This window comes from Emydura macquarii, unplaced genomic scaffold (genome assembly GCF_026122565.2).
Source record: "Emydura macquarii macquarii isolate MOO-44397 ecotype Brisbane River unplaced genomic scaffold, CSIRO-AGI_Emac_v2 contig_820, whole genome shotgun sequence".
NCBI lineage: Eukaryota > Metazoa > Chordata > Testudines > Chelidae > Emydura > Emydura macquarii.
In genome coordinates this window covers 1,074,598-1,098,541 of record NW_027130957.1, presented here as the reverse complement: position 1 = coordinate 1,098,541, position 23,944 = coordinate 1,074,598, and the positions used below count along the sequence as shown (strand labels likewise).

The following is a 23,944-nucleotide window of genomic DNA, read 5'->3' as shown; positions in this document are numbered from 1 at the left end:
CAAAGATCCTTCCTTGACAGGCCCCTTCCAGCCAAGACCCACGGCCAACCTAGAGCAAGGATTTTTTTCCTCCCTTTATATTTTTTAATGAAAATAAAGATCCTTAAAAAGGAAGGGCGTTTCCCTGCAAGAGTCTGGCTAGATATTTAGTGCTGGTGGAAGATGGCAGCTTGACAGGCCTACAGTCTGATGTCCTCTACTTAGCCAACAGCTATCATACCAGTAAATGCAATGCAAACAAGGAAGGCCCATCTGCAGGAATGAGTGAGGAGTCTGGTCTCAATCTTTTGCCTCCCTAGAAAGAGAACAATAGCTCCCAAATGGACCAAGGGGGTTGTGCTGTGAATCACTGGCTTGGCACCAACCAAGCTTGTTTCACACCAGCCCCGGGACAGAGGGGAGTTTTCAATCATTACTGCTAGCAGCATCATTCAAATGGCAACTCAGAAGGCTGCAGCTCTCAGGTCAGTCTGAAAGGCTCCTAGCAATCCCTGACCCAGCAAGGGGATTTAACATCCCCCTCCTCCCCCCCAACAAACAATCAGGGCTCAGTCAATGTTAATGGAGCTCTGTCGTCACTTGAGAAGAGGAGAAAGGAGAGTCTGGCACCAATTCTTACCACGACCCCAAACCGTTGAAAAAAAGTTTATTACAAGGTAGTTACCCTACAAGCAGCCACACTCCCTCACCTAATGAAAAGGCTAGAGAGTCCATCTCTCCCCTCCTCCCCCGGAGCAGGAGCAGGTCTGGCAGGGAGCAGGACTTTGTGAACTAGCTAAGTAACTGACTTAAAAAAGGTGAAACTGGTCCTTCAAGTCAGAGGGTCAGGTGAACAAAAAATACAGTCCCCCCTTTGACCTCAGTTCTGTACAACCATCATTTACAGTCTCTCTTCTTTATAACCCCCCTCCCACCCACACATTTCCCTGCACACAGACAGCTCCCAAGAGGTTACTTTATTTGCACAGACCCTCCCAGACGCCAGGCTGCATTAACTCAGCTGAAAAAAGGTATAGGGGCTTAACACAATGGTCAAACACAAGAGGAAGGTCTAGCTGGAGCACTTCTGTTTGCCAGCTGAAGGGCACAGCTCTGTTTCCACTACACACACCCTTCCCTCCCAGACCCTTCAGCACAGGATATGTTTAAAATCTGCTCCAGCTTGAAATTTAAAGCATAATTAAATAGAGAGCAATTAAAAAAAACCCCAAACAATATATACCAGATTTGCTGGTTTCAGGGATTGTTTTACACCTTTAACACTCATTGTTTATTCACTCAAAGTTTTTTGGACGCTTAATCCACATACATTGTCAGGTACTATTGACATAAGGAGTAAAAAAAAAAAAAGTGGCTGTATAAACAACTGAAAAAGTCTGCTATTGCATCCATGCAGCAGCGATTAGCGGCTCTTCCCAAGACTGCCTCCTCGTAGGTGTTGTATGGAACTTACTGCCCAGTTTGTCATGTAAATATACATTTTAAGAAGTAAACTTATCCAAATACATATTTACAAACTAGTTCAGAAGTGAAGAGTCAGCAAAGCCCATCAAATGCAGTATGCAAAATATTACGTATTTACAGTCAGTCTCCGTTTGCCAGGAGGCCTCGCCACCACCTCGGGTCAGGTCCTCATATGAACAAGAGGAAGGGTTTTTTCAAATGTACATTTCATTGCTTTAAAAATAAAGCCAAAGGAAAAAAATCAAACTCACCAGAGCTTCAGTGGCCCCTGCATTGCCAGACCATCCCTCTGAGCCTGCCAAAGGGAGCATGGAACACGGAGCCGCAAGAAAACACAGCCGAACGAGGAAGACGCTTCCAAGTGATGTGGGATCAGTTATTCAGCCTAAATATCACTGCTGAGTCAGCCTGAATTTGAGAGTCAGTGTTTCTGATGTTTACAGTGATAGGACTGAATTGGGGGTAGAGGTGTTATAAGCAAGTAATTTACCAGAACAGCAAGTAGGTCTAAGTGGGACTTCAGTGTGGCTCAGGTGAATGGTACGTTTCAAAGGCTTCTGTCCACAGCTTGGAGCTATATAAACCCTACTTAGTTAAGTGAGATTCCAAATCTTTGAAAAGCACAGGAGGCAAACACAGACTCTAGAGTCCCAACCAATGAGCTAAAACCACCTTCCCTTTGCTTAGACACAGAAGTGCGGCCTACATCTGGCCAGAGCCCAACTTTGCCACACCCTGTCTCTAGCAGCACTGGACACTTGGGTTTCATTGCTGGTTAACTCCACCACCCAGCGTTTCCTATTCCCCTGCTAAGGCACCAGGATGTGTGTGTTTACTTTCTGATAAACAAGTGAGTGGAGATGCCAGGGAGGTGCAGCCTTCAGGCTTCTGCAAAGCCAGAGTCCTCAAAGTCACCCAGTTTGGTGCCTTTGGCGTAGCCACGCTGCCCGTTCTTTTATAATTGGTTGGAAAGGGATGGCACGGCTCCTAGGAAAGAGGCTGAACACCTGTGTGCGAGGGGGAACATTAGTCACATTTACACAAGAATAATCAGTTCCCCCAGAAAGCACTTCTCCCTCTCTTTAAAGGCACCAGCAAAGCTTTCCAGGGAGCATTTCTAAGGCGCATTTTGATCCCAAACACACAGGCAGCTACAGGAAGGACTGATTTGTGATTAAAAAAAAAGTCTGGTCTTTCACTTACCTGCCAAGATCCAGTTCAGGGCTTTCTCCACCAGTTAACATGGCCACCAAGGGCAACGTGAGGAGAGGCAGGTGTAAGTCTTGGCAGATGAATGAGGGAAAAGCTGATTGGCAAACGAGTTACAAATCAACACCTGTCATTACTTAGTACCAGACTGGCAGTGATTTAAAGTTGTTATTCAATGCTGCATGGTAACCTGTATGACCAGAGCTGGGTCTCATCAACAAGTTGTCCACATTGCAATTGGCACTAATTGGCTTGATTTCTTTGTTGGCAGCCACTACAAAAAAGCCATGGATTAAACAAACCCTGGAGGCTGAACTACCCTCTCCTTTCTGAGGTAGACCCTCCAGGACACATGTAAAGCACTTTGTCAAGAAAGCTTGTCTGGCTAGTGTGCATCGAGAACTTCAGTCTCTAGGACCGCCAATATCAGCAACTGGAAGTAGAGATCTGGGATCTTAAACAGCTGAGTGTTCTTACAGCCTTGGAGTTCACCTCAACAGAATTGCTACAAATGGAAAGACATTCCTAGAGGAAAAAACATCAACAAAGCTACACAACATACATTAACTTTTACATTGCCGGAAACGCAAACCTGTACAGCTGATTCTCCGAGCTGGGTAACAGCTGGATGTCTGAAGTCTGTTTGGGTACTAGAACTGCACTCCAAGAGTAGAAATAGAATCGCAAGTTCCCACAAAGGCAGAACATATTCCCTTGGTCAATATCTCCTTGTCCGTCTTCTGTTCCCAAAATGCACAACCCATCATCTGAGTACGCTCCCTAGATTCACGGTCCATTTCCTCAAGGTTCTGTTATGGTCCAAAAAAATCCAATGCACCCCACAGATTGAGGGGCAAGCTGAGCTTTAGAAGGGAAAAGGGGAACTGGAAAAAATAAAGTGGCATAGCACATTTTATATTAAAAGAGATGAACTCTGTTTGCCGTAAGGCCCAGCATCCTCTGCCCCCACACTGTGCTGCTTCCGTCCATCATCCTAACAGTAAACCTGAAGCAGCGGTGCTCCAGACGAATCAGTCTCTGTGTCCTGGAAGGAGGAAGCTCTGCTTGTTGGAGATCCTTGAAAAGAAATGGGGAAGGATAAGTTCGCATAGAATGACACACACTGCAGCATCAAAATCCTCAGGATCTAGACAGATACAGCTGCCACGAAGGGTCTTACCTATCATGAGGGCAGAGAAAACGGCATGAAGCCCTCAGACAGGGAACAGCAGGGAGTATCAGTCAATTTTCAAAAAAGATCCTGTCACTTCACACACACAGAGGAACTAACATCTCAGCCCCAACTGTGCTCTGATACAAAATATTAAAAGCAACATGGGAGAGCAACAGAGCCCAAGGCACCTGCTGGTAAGTAATTCATCCCTGGTGCTTTTCTTCACTGTAAATTACCCTCAAATTTTACCCAGAATCCCACCCTAACTATGGTTTCACTTCCCTTCAAACTGTCAAGAGGTTTGGGGCCTGAAAATCCTCAGGCTTGGTCTCAAGCCCCAGGAGAAGTGTGTGTGTGTGTGTGCGCGTGCGTGCGCGGGGGAGGGGGGGGGGGGAAACAAAATCTGATCTTTGTTTCATTCACTTTGCCCCAGAGACAATCTAAATAAGGAGCATCAAGAGTCTTGGAACACAGATTCAGCAGCCCCACATTGCATTTCTATAGCACCCTTTATCCAGCTGTAAGCTCACCACACCCCGAGATGTGGGTACTAGTCTTGTTTTCAGTACTGAGAACTGCGGCCATGTGCAGCATGGCAGGTTTTGGGAAGCCCCCTCATCACTGCAGTACATCTAGGAACGCTCATGGGTCCTTTCAATGAAGGAAATGGCCTCTCTTCAATAAGTACTACATCCCAAAGTCACCGATGGAAGTTGGAAGAGCTGTAGTCTTCGCTTTCTCACTGACTATGAGACACACAGAGGTGTTACCTGCAGCACTGAACCGCCTCATGTTCCTGGCTATCACATCTGCTGTGGTTTCTTCCGATATCTGCACAGCCAAATCTGAAAAGAAAATTCAGAAGTGCTGAGATGGGACAGACGGAAGGTGTACATGGTCCATGTGCAGAGACACCTGCCGCTGAACACACAAAGCTCTCTCTCAATAGCCACTAACATTTTCTATGTATTCAGCCGGGTACCAGAGCTAAGCTGGCTATTGCTTTATTCTTTAGATTTAAGAAACAGTAACGAGAGGTGCCTGTCTGTACGTTCTAGTGCCTCTGACAACTATTTAAATATGATAAAGGAACAGCAACCTTCTAACTAAATAACCAGTGAACCCCAAAATAGAAGTCTCCCCCATTTTTTCTGAAGGTCACATCCAACAATATTTGTTTCTTCAAGACCCCAAAGACAGCGCGTCTTGTGGTATGTCCTGAAAATTAACTGATTCAGGCATTCATCCAAGGAGGGGTGCACATTCCGAGGAAAGAATGACACATGCTGTCAGCAGTTCCCCCTTTTCTTTTAGGGCTAGGCAGCGCTTGAGCTATTTACAGATAACTAACACCTAAGAGCATAGATGCTGGAACTAGGGGTGCTGCCTCACCCCCAGCTTCAAGTGGTTTCCACTACATACAAGGTTTAAAGTTTGATTCAATGGCTTTCAGCACCCCCACTATAAAAGTGGTTCCAGTTCCCCTTCCTAAGAGTTAGAAGAATAATGGGGAACAAGCTAATGAATGGCTTCAGTGCACAGTCTGGAAGTGTATAAGGTACCTTACTGGAGTCTAAGTGAAGGGTGAGAGGGGGGGAAAGGAAAGGCTTTCAGGAAAGGGAATCAAAGAGATTAGAAAATTAACATGGTGCGAAACCACCTCCCGCCCAGCCAGCTCTGCAAGGGAAAGCTGGCAAAGTTCCTTCATGATACAGGCAGAAAAACTGAGATTCCTTTGGCTTGAGAACAAGGCATCAGGAGAACATTATCCAAGAACAACATGGGTCAAAGCTTAATTAAGAAGGCCAGCTTACTAGCCTCAGTGGAAGTTCTCTGGCACAGGCCAGATCTGATCACACCAGTGACCTGAGTTTGACTTATGGCCTCATTTCTTAAACTGGGGTTATGGAGGGGAGCCAGGACCAACACAGAGCCACCATGGCCAGCCCCTTATATCACTCAGCGCAAACCCCTTTGGCAGACTAAAGTGTGGTACATTATCCAGAAGGATAATAGCTGCAAAGTGAATTCTCAGGAGGTGGGTAGTATTAAGTGGCCACCTTCAGAAGTTTGAAGGGGAATGAAGATTCCCCCAGTTCAGGAAAACTTTGAAGCGACAGTTCAGTTTCTAGCTCCACGCCCTGCAGACTCCAAAGTAGGGGCTCTCCCAAGTCTGGAGCTTCCATATCCCAAGGTGAACCCAGCTCTCAAACACATGGAGCTGAGCCGCAAAGCTAGTGTGGATAAGGGACTTACACGTACCGTCTTGGCTGGTGACTAGGGACTCCAGCATGGTTTCATTGCCGCTGTCCGGTGGGTTTCCTCTGCTTGCCTTCTCCTCGTGGCTCTTGGTGGCAGGAATGGAAATGGGGGGCCGGACCCTGCTCTTCCGAGTGCTGATGCGTATGATGCCTCGGACTAGCCTGCACTCGGCATCCTGCTCATCCAGGTTGTAGTCCTGAGTGATGCTATTGATCAGGTCTGAGATCTTGTTGGTCTTCTCCAGGAAGACGGTGTCCGATGTGCACTTGGCCAGTTCATCAATCTGGTGGACGCTGAAGAGCTCTGTCAGTTTCTTGAAGATCAAGACATCAATCTCTCGGCTGGACATAGAGCTGCTCAGCTCACTGAGGTCCAGGTCAGACTCGTGGAAGGAGTAATACTCCTCTGAGCTCCGGTGACTACTGGGGAACGGTGGCTTTTCTATGCTGTTCCTGAAGGTCTTCTCTGGCAGGGGTTCTTTGTAGCATGAATCTGCATCCGTATGGTTGCCAGGGCTCCGGTTTGGATAGACAGGGATCCCCTTCAGCTTCACATCTGGGTAACTGAAGCTGCTTCCCATGGTGGTTTTTTTTATTTGGTTTCCATTCTTTTCATTGGGGGAGATGTTGTCAGGGCTGTTGTTAGGCACACGTCCATTTTGCTCTCTGTTTCTTCCATCGTCAGTTGACGTTTCAGTGTGCCCCACGCAGGGGACGTGAATGCTGCAATTCTTAAAGCAGCTCCCACAGGTCACTATACAGCAGAGGACAGCCTTGGAAGCGTTCCAGGCTTGAGACAAAGAAAGACAGCACAAGCTCTGCGTCTGGGGTGTCTCTGCTGTGCCAGAGATGAAGGTAATTGTTTCTGCCTCCCTCCCGTTGGAGTCTTTGAGGTCAGCTTTGCGGGCTCTCTTGTCCCATACTTGCTGTGCCAGCTTGCGGCTGTGTTTGAGTTCAGGTGTGGAATTGCTAAACACCTCCAGGCTGATGTCACTCTCTTTGGATGGGTTGATCCTTTGGGACACAGCATTCTGGTGGGGTAGGTTCATCGGGCGCTTGCTGATTACTTCTTGGGGGTGTCTTGTTCTCCTGCCCAGCATGGCTCACCGCCTCAGGCACCTGAAGAACAAGTAGATCTCATGTCAAACTTAGAGCCATTGTCACAGTAACTCTGTCTTTAGCTAGCATCTGAGAATCATTAGAGAAGGACAACACTTGGATCATCTAGCCCAACCCCTGACCAGGGGCAGAATTGTTCTCTGCAGTATCTTTACTAGTGGTTTGATCATCTAGTTTTAAGTGTCTTCCAAAAGGAAGCGGCAAGTCAGAAAAGCAAAGTGTTTTTTAAAAAGCTTTTAGTGGCATCAGAGTCACCATAACCTTCAGAAGATGCTTCCCCAGCACAGATGGAAGGAGATTCAGACTCTGAAGTTGTTAGAAGGCATGAAAGCTAGCAGTGCAGTTGCCGGTGGTGCCAGCTGGCAGTTTCCCTTTACACATTCTACCTTCTTTTGAACAATTTCCCTTTCGTCTTGCATTCTTTGGGATTAAACTAGGCTCTAAGAATAAGCCATCTCCATTTCAAAACACATCGTGCCTAGGAGGAGATGACAACTGACTGATCATTATACAAGCAGCTGACCGAGACACTAAGCTCTCAGCTACTTGGTGTTAAGTGAATTCAGGGCATTTAGCGAGGGTGGAATTGCTGGTGCTGATTATTCTTGACAATCAGTGTCACATCATGCAAACAGCACTGAAGGAAAAACTGATTTTGCTTCTCTTTTCATTTCTGTGGCAGATGTTTTCATGGAACTGAACAATGTAGATGCCAATTTAGTCTCAAATCAGACCTCGGGAGTAAAGCTTTGATGCGGCTTTTACATATAAGTTCAATGTCAGGCAGCATATGACCAACGGCTCTAGCCTGGGGGCTTGGGTTAGCAGTGGCTACCACTGTGGCAAATGAAAAACAAAGTCTTAAAGGGTACATCTTTCCACTGCTCCCTCAGCTCCACACACCCACTTCTAATGCAATATGCTGAATCTCTTCGATCCCTGAATCTAGCAAATGAGAGTTGAACATACAAGTCACCATGTGTTATGAGGAAAAATAAATGTATGCAGTATTATTGCCCAATGCCTGAGCCAAGGTTTGTCAGTCTTGCCCTCTCTCGGCTGTTATTGTGGCTACTTTTCTCCTATTCTCTTTGGGCTCCAGTATATATCAACTTCCAGGATTTTGTTATACCTTTGTCTGCTAGATTGAAGAGTCCAACTTTTTGTTCCAGAAAGTGCAGGAAGTAACCAGGAGGACAACCATTTTAGACTTGATTCTGACCAACAGGGAGAAATTGGTAGTGAATCTGAAAGTGAAAGGCAATTTGGGTGACCGTGATCATGAAATGATAGAGTTCATGACTCTGAGGAAAGGAAGGAGTGAGAGCAGCAGAAGAAAGATAATGGATTTTAACATACTCAGAACTGGTAGGTAAGATCCCATGGGAAGAAAAATCTAAGGGAAAAAGGAGTACAGGAGAGCTGGCAGTTCCTCAAAGAGACAATCTTAAAGGCATAACTGCAAACTATTCGGAAGCAAAGGAAAGAGGAAGAATAATAAGAGGCCTATTTGACTTCATCAGGAGCTCTTTAATGACCTGAAAATCAAAAAGGAATTGTATCAAAGTGGAAACATTGTCAGCTAGATCAGGAGGAGTACAAAAGAACAGCACAAATATGTAGGGACAAAGTAAGTCAGGCTAAAGCACAAAATCAGTTACACCTGGAAAGGGACATAAAAGGTAATAAGAAGTTCTTTAAATACATTAGAAACATGAGAAAGATGATTGAAAGAGTAGAGTGTCTACTTAGCAGAGAAGGAGACCTAATAATTGATGACCTCAAGAAAGCTGAGGTGCTTAATGCCTATTTTGCTTCAGTCTTCACTAAAAAAGTGAATGATGACCAGATACTCAACATAATTAATATTGACAACCAGGGGGAAGGAACGCAAGCCAAAATAGAGAAGGAACAGGTTAAAGAATATTTAGATAAGTTAGATGTATTCAAGTCAGCAGAGCCTTATGTAATTCATCCTAGGATACTTAAGGAACTAGCTAAAGCAATCTCAGAGCTGTTAGCAATTATCTTTGAGAACTCCTGGAGGCCTGGAGAGGTTACAGAAGACTGGAAAAGGCCAAACATAGTATTGATCATTAAAAAGGTGAACAAGGAGGGACCTGGGGAATTATAGACCATTCAGCCTAACATCAATACCTGGAAAGATACTGAAACAAATTATTAAACATACAATTTGTAAGCACTTGGAGGATCGTAGGGCTATAAGGAACAGTCAGCATGGATTTGTCAAGAACATATCATTCCAAACCATTTTAATTTTCTTCTTTGATAGGATTACTAACCTAGCAGATGGGGGGAAGCAGTAGATGTGCTATAACTTGATTTTAGTAAGGCTATTGACATAGTACCACATGACATTCTCATAAGTAAATTAGGGAAATATGGTATAAGTGAAATTACTATACGGTGGGTGTACAACTGGTGAAAAGACTAGTCAAAGTGTAGTTATCATTGGTTTGCTGTCAAACTGGGAGGGCATATCTGGGGGGGGCCCTGCAGGGTCAGTTCTGGGTTCAGTACTACTCAATATTTTCATTAATGCCTTGGATAATGGAGTAGAGAGCATGCTTACAAAATGTGCTGATGACACCAAGCTGGGAGGGATTGTAAGTACTTTGGAGGACAGGTTTAAAATTCAAAATTACCTTGACAAATTGGAGAATTGGTCTGAATTCAACAAGATGAAATTCAGTAAAGACAAGTGCAAAGTACTTTGCTTAGGAAGGAATAATCAAATGCACAGCTACAACACTGGAAATAACCAGCTCGGTTGTGATACTACTGAGAGTTACAGTGGACCACAAACCGAACGCATCGTCCATGTGATTCAGCTGCAAAAAATGCTAATATGATTCTGGGGTGTATTAACAGGAGTGTTGTATGTAAGACACAGAAGGTAATTGCCCCACTCTTTTCAGCACTGGTAAGACCTCAGTTGGAGTAGTGTGTTCAGTTCTGAGCACCACAATTTAGGAACGATGTGGACAAATCGGCAAGAGTCCAGAAGAGAGCAACTAAAATGTTTAGAAAATCTGAGCTATGAGGAAAGGCTGATAAAACTGTGCATGTTTAGTCTTGAGAAAAGACGACTGCTAGGCGACCTGATAATTCTTCCAATATGTAAGGGTTGTTATAAGAAGTATGGTGATCAATTATTCTCCATGTCCCCTGAAGGTAGGATGTTAAGTAAGGGGCTTAATTGGTAGAAAGGGAGATTTAGGTTAGATATCAGGAAAAACTTTCTAACTATAAGGTTAGTTAAGCTCTGAAATAAACTTCCAAGGGAGGCTGTAGAGTCCCCATCTTTGGAAGCTTTAAAAGCCAGTTAGACAAACACCTGTTAGGGATGGTCTAGGTTTACTTGGCCCTGCCACAGTGCAGGGGGCTGGACTTGATGACTTCTCAAGGTCCCTTCCAGCCCTACATACCTATGATTCTAATATCAAATATTTGCTCCCCATGAAGGTACTCATAGCCTTCTCTTTGTTAAGCTAAACAGGTTGAGCTCCATGAGTCTATCGCTATAATAAGGCACGCTTTTCTATCCTTTAATCATTTTTGTGGATCTTTTCAGAGCCCCCTCCTATGTATCAACATCCTTCTTAAATTGTGCCCAACAGAACTGGACACAGTATTCCAACAGGGGTCACACCATTGTCAGATACACAGGCAACATAACCTCCCTACTTCAACCCGAACTAGGGTGACCACTGCCATCTTTTAAAAGTAGAAACACCAGCCCTGCCAAAGTAAGAGACATGGGGACCAGGAGTGCTTGGCAGATATTTATACACCGGGGATAAACTTCTCTAGCCTCTGTACGGCTTCTTTCCATGGATATTTTGGCTTCATTAGCCAAGGCTGACACTTATGTATTCTGTAGTGTTGTTGTAGCCAGGTTGGTCCCAGGACATTAGAGAGACAACCTCTGTTGGTGAGAGAGATGAGCTTTTGAGCTACACAGAGCTCTTCCGGTCACCTTGTCTCACTTACGTATTTTATAAGATTAACACACATCCAGAGAGTTCCCCTTTCCTTATTCCAAGACATTTTAAATATATAAACCCAGATAGCACCTTTTGAAAATCAGTTTATGCACCCATTGCCTTCACCAGGAACTGTAGGCGCTCAGCACTTTTGAGGCAGGGTATCAGCTTTCGCTCAATTTCATCAGGTTTCCATGCACCAAAAAACCCATCTGAGCTGATCAAACTCTCCAAGTGCAGAGCCATTACTGGTCTACAGGAGGACAGATGACTTATAATACAGAGGTCATGTTAAAAGAATGACATACATCCAAAGCTCATAAAGTAATGGCCATTTATATAGCGATTAGTATCCTGAGGTTTCAAAGTACCTTACAAAGTGGGTATTATCTTCATTGTACAAGAAAAAAAAATCTGAGGCACAGCAGTTAAATGACTTATACGGTTGCAAAATTCAGCGTCAGGGATAGAACCTACCACCTGCTTCACACCCTGTGTTTAATCCATTCGATCACAGCTGCACACTTTATTCACCACAAGATCACAAATTTAAGACTATAAAGACTCAGCCAACACAGATATCAAACTATAGTCAAAGCCCAAGTACCAGGATTCCAAAGATTTGTACCCTTTGCCTGTAAGCTCAGATGTTAAATGGTAACCAGATGCCTAACAATGGTAAATAAATACTTGGGCTAAAACACACTTGCCAAATTGACACTGACAATGAAGTTGGTAGCCTTCTCCCACCTCAAGCATCAGTCTTATTTGAACCAACAAGGTCCTTCTAAAGAGGTTAAGCATCCATTTAAGAAGAATGGCATGGTATTTGGGAGTAGTTTGAACATCTAAGATCTTCCTTGTTCAGAAGGAGAGGCGATCTACTTCAAAAGTTTTATAAAACTACTTTCAGTTATCAGAAGTAGCTGAACTAGCTACATCAGTAAGTCAATAACCAGGCTTTCCACAGGTTTGACTCATCCCTATGTAGTACCAGAGTATTTGGAAACACTGGACTAAAGGGGGGCCTTTCAGAACATCCAAACTACTGTATTTCAAATTTAATCCTTTCTTGTTTTCTAATGTAACCTGTTCCCAAACACACACCATGGCTTTTATAGTTTCCTCAAAAGCCACATTACTGCCATGGTTCAAACCTGCTTTACAGAGCAGTAGGTGCCAGACACCTATATTTTTTGCTGACAGTAGACTGGATCTCAAGACATCCAGGTTCTATTCCCAGCTCCACCATTGATTTGATGGGTGATCTGGAGCAAATCACTTCTCTGCTTTGTGCCTCAGTTTCCCCTCCCACCTCACATCTGTCTCATCTATTTAGATCATAAGCATTTGTCTCTCACTATGTGTTTGCACATGAGCATACTGGAGCTGCCAATCTCAGTTGTCGATCTTAGATACCACTATTGTACAACCCACAATAAACTGTTCCTTCTCCTGAAGATTCACTACCAAGTTATTTTCACATAAATGGAGGTACATCTATCTTTGACACAAACACCTTGGGAGTTTCCAATAACAGAGAATATTGATACTTTAAAACAACTAAAAATATTTTCCAAAGAAAGAGTAACAGACACGCATCTAGTATAGTTATGGAACTATGGGTATTGTGTCAACAGCAGCCTTTCAGAGCACAGGGCATGAAGTGACAAAGACTGTACTGGAGTTTGTGTCCAGTCAATCACATACTTCCTAGAAAGTTGATCAGATTTCTTGAAAACACACCAGATTTGTCATCTCCCATGGACCCTTCCAAGCCCAGCAACACAACATGCATGTCACCTCCCCAGAGCAAGCAGGTTCTGAAGGCGGGGGGAAAACAGAGTGTGTTTGGGTGAATGTCACATTATCAAAAAGGGAGCAGGGGCAGCCCAGTGGGATGTTGGAGGCAGGTTGTCACCAGTAGTTGAGAGTGAGGGCTAGTCTACACTTCAAACTTACAGCAGCAGTACAGTATTGGTACAGCTGTGCCGCTGTAAGAGCGCTTGTGTAGCCGCTTTATGTCGAGAGGAGAGAGCTCTCCCGCCGATATAATGAAACCACCTAAACGGGCGGCCGTAGCTATGCTGGTGGGAGAGCGTCTCCGGCGACATAGCCCTGGCCACACAAGTGCTTAGGCCGGCAAAACTTACGCTGCTCAGGGGTGTGTTATTTCCCCACCCCGAGCGGCCGGACAGTTTTGCTGGCGTAGGTGCTAGTGTGGACATGGCCTGGTTCAGTGTCTGGTTCAGTGCCAGGTCCAGTGTCTCAGGGCAGCGAGGAATCCAAGGCTTTGGCTCTCGCTAGGCCAGTGGTTTGCAACCCCCCGGGGATCCACAGACTGTGTCTAAGATTTCCACAGGGCCGCGCCCCCCTGCCACACCTGGTAGGGGTCGGCAAATGAGCAAAGGGTGCAAACGGCTCCCGCGGCAAACAAAACGACAGCAGCGAGCAGCCGGGGCAGAGAACGCCCAGCTCCCGGGGACCCAGGCAGGCTCCCCCCAGGCTCCCCCAGCCCTCTGAGTGTCCCGGGGGTGGGCGGGCTGAACCCCGCTGGGGTGGGGGGGGGCCGGCAAATCCCCGGGGGCTACCCCGCGTGCGGGAGGGGACGGGGTCCGAGGTGGGACCTGAGCGCCCCGGAGCTGGGACAGGGGCGGGGGCCGCCCCCCCCGCGGTGTGTTCGGGGGTAGCCCCCCCCCAGCTGGGAAGGGCGGGGCGGGGCTTGCTCCCCCCGAGCGCGGGGAGAGGGGGTGCGGCTCCCCAAGCGGCCCCCCCTCCCGCTGGGGGCGGGTGGTCAGTGCCCGGCGCTGGCGTTAGCGTTACCTGCCGAGCCAGGTGAACGGCGTCCGGCCCCTCCCTCACCTGGGCCAGGTGAGACCACGTGACCCGCCGCTACGGGCCGCCGCTAGGGACACTCTTCCCAGCGAGGCGAAGCTCCTCCTCCTCCCCCTCCCCGGACGGGAGCTCGTGGCTGGGCCCCGCACCCAGCCTCTCGCGCCGCCCGCGCACCCTCCCCGGGACTCCCCGCGGCGGGGGTGGCCCCCCGCCCCTCCTCTCTGCAGCTACTGACCCCCCCAGGAACTATCCCCCCCACCCCGAGATCCCTGAGCCTGCACCCCCAACCCCTCGCTGGCACCCCTGCAGCGACCTGCACCCCATGTGCAGCATCTTCCCGCTGCGCCCCCAGCCCAGCACCCGGCGCCAGGGCCCGGCCCTCCCCGGTAGCTAGTCTCTGAACACGGCCCGCCATGGGAGGTACAGGCTGCCTTTCCAAAAGGGAGTGTGGCCTAGTGGTTATGGCAGGGGCGTGCGTCAGGACACCTGGGTTCCACCCCTGACTCTGACCCTACCCCTTTTCTGTGGGCTGGGGCAAGCCACCTCCCTGCCTTAGTCTGTTTCCCCATCCCCGACATGGGGATAATGACCCCGACCCCGACCCCCCCCCCGGGGACGTTTCACTCGTTACGATTTGTAACTGGCGGTGGGATCTGGAGGTGGGAGAAGCAAAGCACGAAGGCCGCGTCTACACTCACTTCCTTACATCGAGTTTGCTGGCATACGCCCTTGTGTGGACAGGTGGAGAGGTCTCCCGCCCACACAGCTACCACCCTTGTGTAGGTGGTTTTATGATGTCGGCAGGAGAACTCGCTCCTGTTGACGTAACACGGCTACACAAGCGCTTCTACCGACACAACTTACGTTACTGAGGGGGTGTTATTTTCACACCCCCGAGCAACAAAAGTTTTGCCAGCATAGACAAGGCCTAAAATGAAGAAATCAGCTGTAGCCCACACTGAGCCGAGCTGGCCAGTAGGTGGCAGCCTTGACCTCCAGTAGTTAATATTCTCCACCTGTAGTTCAAACAAGATCCAGAAATGGAAGTGGGGCTAGTGTTTTTTACAGCTCTCCATCCACTGCATCAGAAACACCCAGAACCCCTTCTACTTTTAAATTGTCTTTGCTAATACTGTTGCCAGGATACCAGCTTCTACTGCTGAAAGCAATGTCCTTGTACTTCTGCACCTGCTGACATCTGGGAGCTTAGAAATGGGGTGGGAGAGTAGAGAAGAGAAATGAACGACAGTGTTACATATAGCAAACCGAGCAGAGGCTGGAGCAAAATGACTGTTTGTTGACAAAGAAAGGGAGCCTGCAATGCTCTGATTCACTGTCCGGGAAGATAATCTGGACTATTATGCCCTGCCCACACACACCACATTAAATCATTTTGAAAATGGTTTACTCGGAGAGTTTAAAGTGCATTGTGGGACTTTCTGGGATGTCTGACTAGCATGGTTCTGCAGAGAGTCCTTGTAAAGCTTTGTTCACACCACAATACAGACTAAAAGCATCAGCTTGTTACAATGTAGAGAGGGAGTGTGGTCTAGTGGTTAAAACAGAAGCTGGCATCAAGTTTTTGGTTCTGTTCCTGGCTCTATCACTAACTCCCTCCATTGTACTGTGGAAATCATCTCAATTCTCTTTGCTTCAATTCACCTGCCTGTAAAATGGAAATCATATCTCCCCATCTCAGACTCCTAGGTGCTGCAATAATACAAATAATTGATATTTATAAAGTGCTTTGAGATCTCTAATGGCAGTTGCTATCGAAGGGCAAAGCGTTATTATATGTCTCCCTTTAAACGTTTGCTTAGAAGTTAATAGAGCACTGCCACCACTCCCTCCCCTGCACTTTGGAGGATGACTTCCAAAGCCTTTTATGAGGGCCATGCTACTGCAATATGTCATACCACGGTCTGCAGTGACCGCATCCGGGAGTCATGCTTTGCTGTGTGCACAGCCCTCTCTGTTTTAATCCCACCTTAAAACATACTTCTCTCAACAGGCCTTGAAACAACAGCCACCAAAGAGGCACGTTAAAGTAATACACATATATGAAAACACAGCATGAGTAACCAATACGAAACGAATCAGCTCAAAACAACCTGCTTTCTATGGGAATAACAGCATGTGCCCCACAAGGGCAGATCTCCCTTCCTAATTACTAATATTTATCACCCCTGCCATAGAGAACTCCTTATCTATCGAAACCCACCATAGCCTTTTATTTATATTTTGAGTTATTTTTTAAAAAAAGAAGGAACCATCTCATGGTCTCTCAAACCCTGTATGTGAAAGAAAACACCACACAATTCACTAGGCTACTGCCAAACACCCAACCCCACTCTTCACTTGAAGCAGAAGTTCACCCCACTCTCATCCACTCAGCCTGAGTAAAAAGGATAAAACATGGTGCTCTTCATGCATAAATCTCAAAATGCTTCACAAAGGCCACCCCCACGTTACAGATGAGGAAGCCAAGGCACAGAGGTTACGGCCAACATTTGCAAGAGCGGCCTCTGATTTTGGATGCTCATTCTGAGACACCGAGAGCCTGATTTTCTGGCTGTCAAGCTCCTACGACTCCCACTGACTTCATCTGGAGTTGGGGGATGCTCAGGGCTTGAAAACCAGGCCCACTGTGGCTGGTTCTGGGCACTGAAAAATGGAATCGCCCAAAATCAGAGGCCATTTTTGCAAATATTGGCCTTAAGTGACTTGCCTGGGTCTCATCGCCAGTCAGCTGCAGAACCAGGAACAGATCTCAGATCTCCTGACTGGACCCTGGCTGCCTCCTATGGGTAAACACTGTGTCCTGGAAGTCAATGATCTCAGACCATACTGAATGCAGGAGAGGAGAGGTGAGTTCCAGAATGAAGCACTCTCCTCTGAAAATGCCAGGGAACGATAGAAATTCAATGGAACTTCAGCACATGCTTAAAGTTAAGCATGTGCTTACATGCTTTCCTAAATCAGGGCTGTAAAGATTTGCCATTTGTTTTATCCTGAATCTAATTTAGGACCTGATTGTGCAAACATGTACTACCAGGCACACTGCTTACCAGCAGGCCCAGTTGCTTTGGAGTCAATAGCCTGGCAGTAAGTGCTATGCCCAGTAGCAAGTGTTTGCAGGACTGGGCCTGGGGCTTGCAAGATCCATGAGTGTAGTTCAGATGCTTGGTAGGTGCAGTGTGCCCCTCGGGTGCTATCTGAACAAACAGGAATAATTGTGTGGTTGCTGCGGGTCTAGGCTCACACTTACTCACTGGGGCCAGCTCCATGGTGATGGCCGGGAATGACAAAGATAGGGACCAAAGCAAAGAAAGGGCATAAATCCACATGAAGCAAAGCTTTGTCAAAAGCCTCACGTGCACCCCTGCAAACTGCGGCATTCCTAGTCCAAAGAGAGGCTCCAGGAACTTCAGGGACCTGGAGAGGTCCAATAAATGGCAAGAAAAGCTTAACCCAGAAAATCGCTGCTATGTGGCAGCGATGGAAACATGCAAGCTGTGGGGCCTGATCCAAAGTGGGGGGCGTCTTTCCTTTGGCTTCAGTGTGCTTTGGATCAGGCTCTGGATGAGTGGTACGTCTCACGGCCTTGTCTCCACGACATTTTTGTCCTGATCGTTTCCTGCCAGAGCAGCTCCGCCCATGGCAGCAATGAGGGGAGATCCAGTGTAGACAGGGTGATGGTGGCTATTGGCATTTTAACCCCCATATCATCTAGATCTGCTCTGCACCACATGAAATGAAGCGGTGGTTAGAATTTCAGTGACTGGTCTTTACTAGGGCTCCCATTGTTGGATCTGCACCAGTGGTAGCAATATTCGGGGATGGCGGGGGAGTGTAATTTTAAGAAAATAAGCCCCATGCAAACACAGTCCCTGCTTTCACGAGGGAGAGGAGCTCATGGGCATTGCTGCTTTGGTTTGGTGTCTCTCACTGCATGGTGGTGGCATGCAATTATATGTGCTGGAGACGCACTGCGCTTTCCACGGAGAACACCTGACAGGCGGCTTGGTTCATTCACTGTTTTTTCCTGCTGCCTTGAGTGACTCACTGGATCTCTGAATGCTGATGATTCACCAGCCTGGAGTGCAGGAGTGGGGGACATTTTGTTCTGCTCCAGGGTTTGGGGGGAGGAGGGAAGTGATGGGGTGCAGTGCACTTCATACACAAAGCCTATCCTGGACAGCTGGCAGGGATCTGAAAAGAATGAGGCTGACATCCCTGGAACACCAAAGCACCTTGCACAGAGTGGCTGTGGCTGACTCCAGATCGTCTGAGATGCGCCAGCCAGTCTGCAAGAACAAAAGAGAGAGAGAGAGATCAAAATGTGCTGCTAGTGCCAAGCAGTTGGTTCCTTTTCAAAAAAGCACAAAGACGTGGTGTTGATTTGTTGAAGCCTCTGCAATGGCAGCCTCCTGCTTTGCTCCAGCTCCTGACATTTTGCTGGCTCGGGTTTCAGCTGTGTGTAATTTGAAGCACTGCTTGGAGATGTGTTGCCTTTTTCCTTGTCAGGTGTCTAGAGTGCTGATCAAGAGAGCGAAACACCTCCCAGCATTATTCATGTATTATTCTTCATTATTCGAGATGGGCCCAAGCCATGAAGTTCAAATTTCCCCTGAGTTCAGGGCTGTTGGGCCCTGGCATTTTGCTTTGGCTCCAGCCCTATTTAAACCTTTCAGGACACTGTGGTTTTCATTTGCGCATCAGTTAGATTCCTCTGACCTGAGCAGTCACCTTCTAAACTGGAAATGCTCTGGCCTTTATTTGGAATAAGGACATGCATTGAATCCAGCTGATCTTCACTGCTCATGTCGCCCCAGGGAATATGCAGTGTTTTAGTGATGGACACTGCTCAGGCTGGTTCCTTCCAAGTTTATGGCCAATGTCCTCCACTCTTCCCCAGTACAAAGGCCGTCATGCTAGCACTGGGCATCAGGAAGACTCTGAGGTCTAGTGACAGCAGGAACAGGGCCTGGCTGGGAAGAGAAGATCAGTTTGCTGCTGAGCTCTGTTCGGTGTCACAGTGTGGGCAAGCAGGCTGCATTAGTCAGCAGCACGGAGGCGAGTGCAGAGCTGCTCAGTTAGTCACACGCACGGCATCTGCTGACGTCAGGCCTGTTCATCAAGGGCTGTGCAGTGCAGGTTCTGAGCTCCCAGAAGGTTGAGGCTTTTAAAAGTGCTTGAAAGCATCTTTAGCAGAGGTCAGGCCAGCTGCTAATTTTAACATCTGTTCTTCTCCCTGCAGCTGATTCTGGCACAGTCCTTGCTCCTTCTGGAACTCCAGGCAGAGGCCCGGGAATGGAACCTGCTCCAGTTCATGCCAGGGTCTTTGAGCCTTTCAGTGACCCCAAACACCCTTGACAATAATTCCATACCATGGTCACTCATTTGCAAGGGAGCGTCACTGGAGTTGCCCCGGGAGCTGCACATGAGCAACACCCCAGCCGTGCATCCACATATCCTTTTTACCAGCAGCAATTTGCCCTCCATTAGCCCATTCCCATCTGAGGATCTCAAAGCGCTTTGCATACATTAACAAGTTAATCCTCCCTGTTCCTGTTCATCCTCACATCCAGTGTCATTATCCTGTTTTAGATGAGTTCACAGAGGCACAACGAAGGGAAAGGACATGCCCAAGGTCATGCAGTGAGTCAGCAGCAGATCTGAGAACAGAAACCAGGCCATGTGCTTTAACCACTAGACATGATGTTTCTCTGCTACTTCTTTATCTAGATCAGGGCCTGTGGAGGAGGCTCAGTAGAGGGGAAAGCTACAGCTCCTAGATTCCCCGAGCTGGCACCAGTGACATGAGACAAGCCCCTGGGCAACTGGGGGAACAATAGTAATTGTATTACTTAATTAATGAGCTATATTACTCTGCACTTGTAAGGCATCTGCCACCCAACAGTTTTTAAAAGGGTGGCCGATAGTAAGGGCCAGCTCATGGCCCTCTGGGCTTATCTTCATGGCAGTGTCAGCTCCTGGCATAACTCAAGGGATGCCCTGCATCTTCCTCCCATTCACAGAGGGAGAATTGAAGTTGCCCATGTTTGCAATATTTCACTCTTGTTTACAATATGGTCACACACCTATTCCATACAGGCAGTCCAGGTCAGCAAGTATAGAGAAGATACCATACATGGGAAGGACCATGCTATAGATGGGCCAAGAAAGCTGTGTTCAGACCTGGATTCAGTGAGGTTGGTGCTCAAGGCCTGGTCTGTGGCTGAATCAGGCCGGGGAAAGGAGGGGTGTTTTGGATTTGAATCTGACAACAATGGAATTTCATTAGCTGTTCTCATGAGATTTCAGCCCCCAAATGGTGGACATTTTTAAGATCAGCTGCATCCCAAAGCAGAACCAAAACTGGCTTTTCTGGGTCTGGATCTGACCTGGAACCAAGTCACAGAGTTGGGTTCAGATCTGGGGTTTCTAATCCATATCCTCCTGAAAGATGAAGGGATTTGGACTCCAACTTCCAGTTTTGTCCCTTCTCTCACCTATATAATGTGAAGAACTGGCTTGTGTTATGTTGTACATTGTAGCTAACACATCAGACAATCACAATAAATGATTGAACTTTCAAAGAAAGAAAGAATCCACCAATATAATCATTGGGAGTAAGCAGACTGCTATGAACCAGCCAGTGTGTCTGTGCATTTCTAATGCCTACAGGATAAAAGCAGAACTACACAACTGTGTGTCATAGGCCCTCTACCATTAATAGCTGATGGAGAGTCTCCTTTAGCTCAAGTGTGGGGAACTGTGTTTTTGGAGCAGGGGGCTCTGAATTTTGTCCCTGCTGCTGTAACAAAGGTCCAAATGCCCACAGTGGAGAGCAAAGTGAGATCCTAGGTGGCCTGTATTTACTACAAACTACATCTGCATGCGTTGGGATTTTAATCAGGGATAACAGTAGGCGGCACCCCAGCCAGCTGCCTCACAGAGCTACACCAAGTCATCTTGCCTGTGATACCATTACACCGGAGCATTTACTGCTGATGCAGGAAGTTCCAAGGTGAGTGGCTGAAACAGAAGCAAGGCAGGAGCACAGCAGTTACGGTGCACAGAGCACCATGTCTCCATGCAACACCTGCCGTACAGGGGGCTCTGCAGACCTGAGTAATGGAGAGAAACAAGGGCTAAGGGCATGAGGAAGCCTGGACCAGCTAATGCTAGCCCCAGCTTTGCAAAGAGAAGCCCAGGGAGATGCTGCTTTCAGCAAGAACTGAAGGGCCAATATGTCCCCTCCCTGTTTCCCTCTCTCTCCCCAGGCCTGACCCTCAGTCCATTAGTGTCCTAGGTGAAGCTAAAACTTCATTAGTGCCCTCTGTGAAACTGAAACAGGCACCTCTGGCTGTTATCCTCTTGCTCCGTTCTCAGTCCTCCCAGCCCATCCTAGGCCCTATCAGCCATTTCCACCCCACAAGGGCATCTTTGCTGCTGCTGAGACCCTGCAACAGATGCCTCTTGTTCCCAAATGTGCTCCCAGGCTCCTTTGCACATGCTGGCTGTGGAGCTTTGACGGTGACAAGATGTCTCAGCTGCTGGTGGTGCCCAGGCTCCAGGGGGCATGTCTGTGCAGAAGGATGCTGGCTGCAGATTACTGAGCAGGAACCTGCTTGGACGGGGGACCAGGATGTGCAGATGGAGAAGATCACGTCAGAGGGGAGGGCACAGTGACTGGCTCAGCCTCTGCCCCCAGGTTGTCTCTGCCCCACCCCTTCTGTAATAACACACCTTAGTTCTTCTGTGGGGCTCCCATGTGAGGATTACACACATCGGCAAAGGCTCCCAACCCCACTGGGGGTGAGGCAGACTGTTATCCCCAGTTTACAGGTGACTTAACTGAAATTAAGTGACTTACCCAACGTTACACAGCAAGTCAGTGGCAAAGATGCAGGTCTCCTGATGACCAGCCTCCTGCTCTAACCGCTAGACCACACTGCCTCCTTTTTCTTCCCCTCTCTCTCTCCAGCTGGTTCTGCTGTGGAAGAAGGGGAAGAGGGTTTGTTGCCAGGTTTGTCCCATGCTGCTCACGCTCACAAACCCACCCACTCCTTCATGTGCACCCAAAAGAGATAAAATCCTCCCCGTACCTAAAGCTTTACCTCTAATTCCTTGTGGGTTTGAGCCATCCCTTTGGCAGCCTGCAGCTGCAGTCACCGAATGAGGCAGGGTGTCTCACGGCAGCTCCAGCCCACGGGTATTGCAAGGAGGACGGCAGACTCTGAAGAAAAGTGCCCGTCCTAGTGCAGAGATAGCAAGAATGCTCGAGTTACTTTGACCCTAGAGGTTAAACAGGTGAAGAGGGTGACACTGGGTAGGCCCAGGGAAGCAGAGGCAGTATGGGAGGATCAGTGCAGCAAGAACAGCTGGGCTATTGCTGAATTACGGAACACTAAAAGCAGATTAAGTGCGTTCTCTCCAAATGCCTAGTCTCCAAAGTACAATCTGTTTCAACCAAATCAGGACTCAAAGTAGCCTGGAAAATATCCTGGATGGAACATGAACTCCAGGGGGTGATGGGAGAGACAGGATGGAGCAGGGGAGGTGGGGTATCTGTGGTTGAAATGGGCTTGACCCCAGCTCTGACCATGACACCCCCAAACATTTTACCCCCAGCTCTTGTTTGTATGACTGTGATGCCAATGCGGGGTGTGCACATTAGCGCATGTGAACATCGCTGTGCAGGGAAGGACTGTGCGTCTTCTTCCTGTCTGTTGGCGGGTGTCTGCTAGGCTGTGCATGGGAATGGTTGCAAATTGCTCTCAAGTGTGTTTCTAAGTGTCTGCTGCGTAGCTAGCTGTGCTAAGGGCCGCCTGCTCCTGTGGCTTCTTTGCAAGCTGAAAAATGTAAAATCTTACGACCAAGGGAGGCAGTGAATAGGACCTAGGACTGAGAGTCAGGATACCTGGACCCTATTCCCCCGCTCTGCTCTGACTGGCTGTAACAAGGTGGCTCCCCGCTGGAGGGCTGGGGCTAGCCTAGCTTGATCACAAAATGAGCCACTCCTGGGAGAGCTCAGGATGATTGCCTATAAAGCGTGACAGGTGGCTGCAATGGAGGGAGAAATACATGCATATACATACTCAGTCACACACACATTCAGGGGCTAGGAGGCTCTAGCAGAGAGTCTGGGGAGTTAAGACTAGATTCCAGCCGGGGAGTGGCCTGCCAAAGCAGTGAAGGCTCCCAGCAGGAAGGGGAGGGAGGACGGGAAACCTTTGTTTGGTGTGGACTTGTGGATGCACTTGACCATTTTATTTTGAATGTTTGTTACGATAACAAAGCACAAGCTGAGAAGGGATGGAATGGCACAAGTTTTTTGAGTTTCTTTAACAGTCCAAGAGGGGAAACTGAGGCAGGCTGCCTGTAGTGTGACCCTCAGGCGCATGGGAGGCAGCTGGCCTGGTTACACTCTCCTTGCGGCCTTGAGCAAGTCACTTCCCTGTTACTCGGTGTCTTGCTCTCTGTTCCTCATTCGATGTAGTGTACAGTATCACTGGCTTAAAAATAATGCGTTTAAAAAACTGAGGTTCTTTTTATTTGATTTCTGGGTTTCTAAGATTTTAGGGACACCTGCGGGTCACGTTGTCCTTCTTTTCTCTGTAATCGCGAGGGCTAGAAACTTTTTTTTTTAAAATGCAAGCCAAGAGCCTGACATAATCCCATGACTCCTGGAGCTGGGGCTTGAAGTAAAGCACCAGCTATCATGAGACACAGGATAACAGCACAAGCGTTGGCAATGATGCATGAGCAGCTGGGCATAACATTACATCATAATAATCACTTGCATACCTGCACGTTTGTGTAGGGTGTGTTTTTTGTGTCTTTGGTTGCAATGTGGTGGTAGCGAG

The 23,944-nt window shown here is 47.7% G+C and overlaps 1 protein-coding gene across 1 annotated transcript; it reads right to left on the bottom strand.

Moving 5' to 3' along the window:
- Positions 1-947: 947 nt before the first annotated feature.
- Positions 948-14,116, bottom strand: KDF1 (keratinocyte differentiation factor 1). The gene is made up of 4 exons (XM_067543306.1): positions 14,058-14,116; positions 6,110-7,227; positions 4,618-4,692; positions 948-3,750 (listed from the first exon to the last, which is right to left on the bottom strand). The coding sequence occupies exons 2-4, from the start codon at positions 7,206-7,208 to the stop codon at positions 3,668-3,670; spliced, it is 1,257 nt and encodes a 418-aa protein (XP_067399407.1). The 5' UTR covers positions 7,209-7,227; positions 14,058-14,116; the 3' UTR covers positions 948-3,667.
- Positions 14,117-23,944: the final 9,828 nt, after the last annotated feature.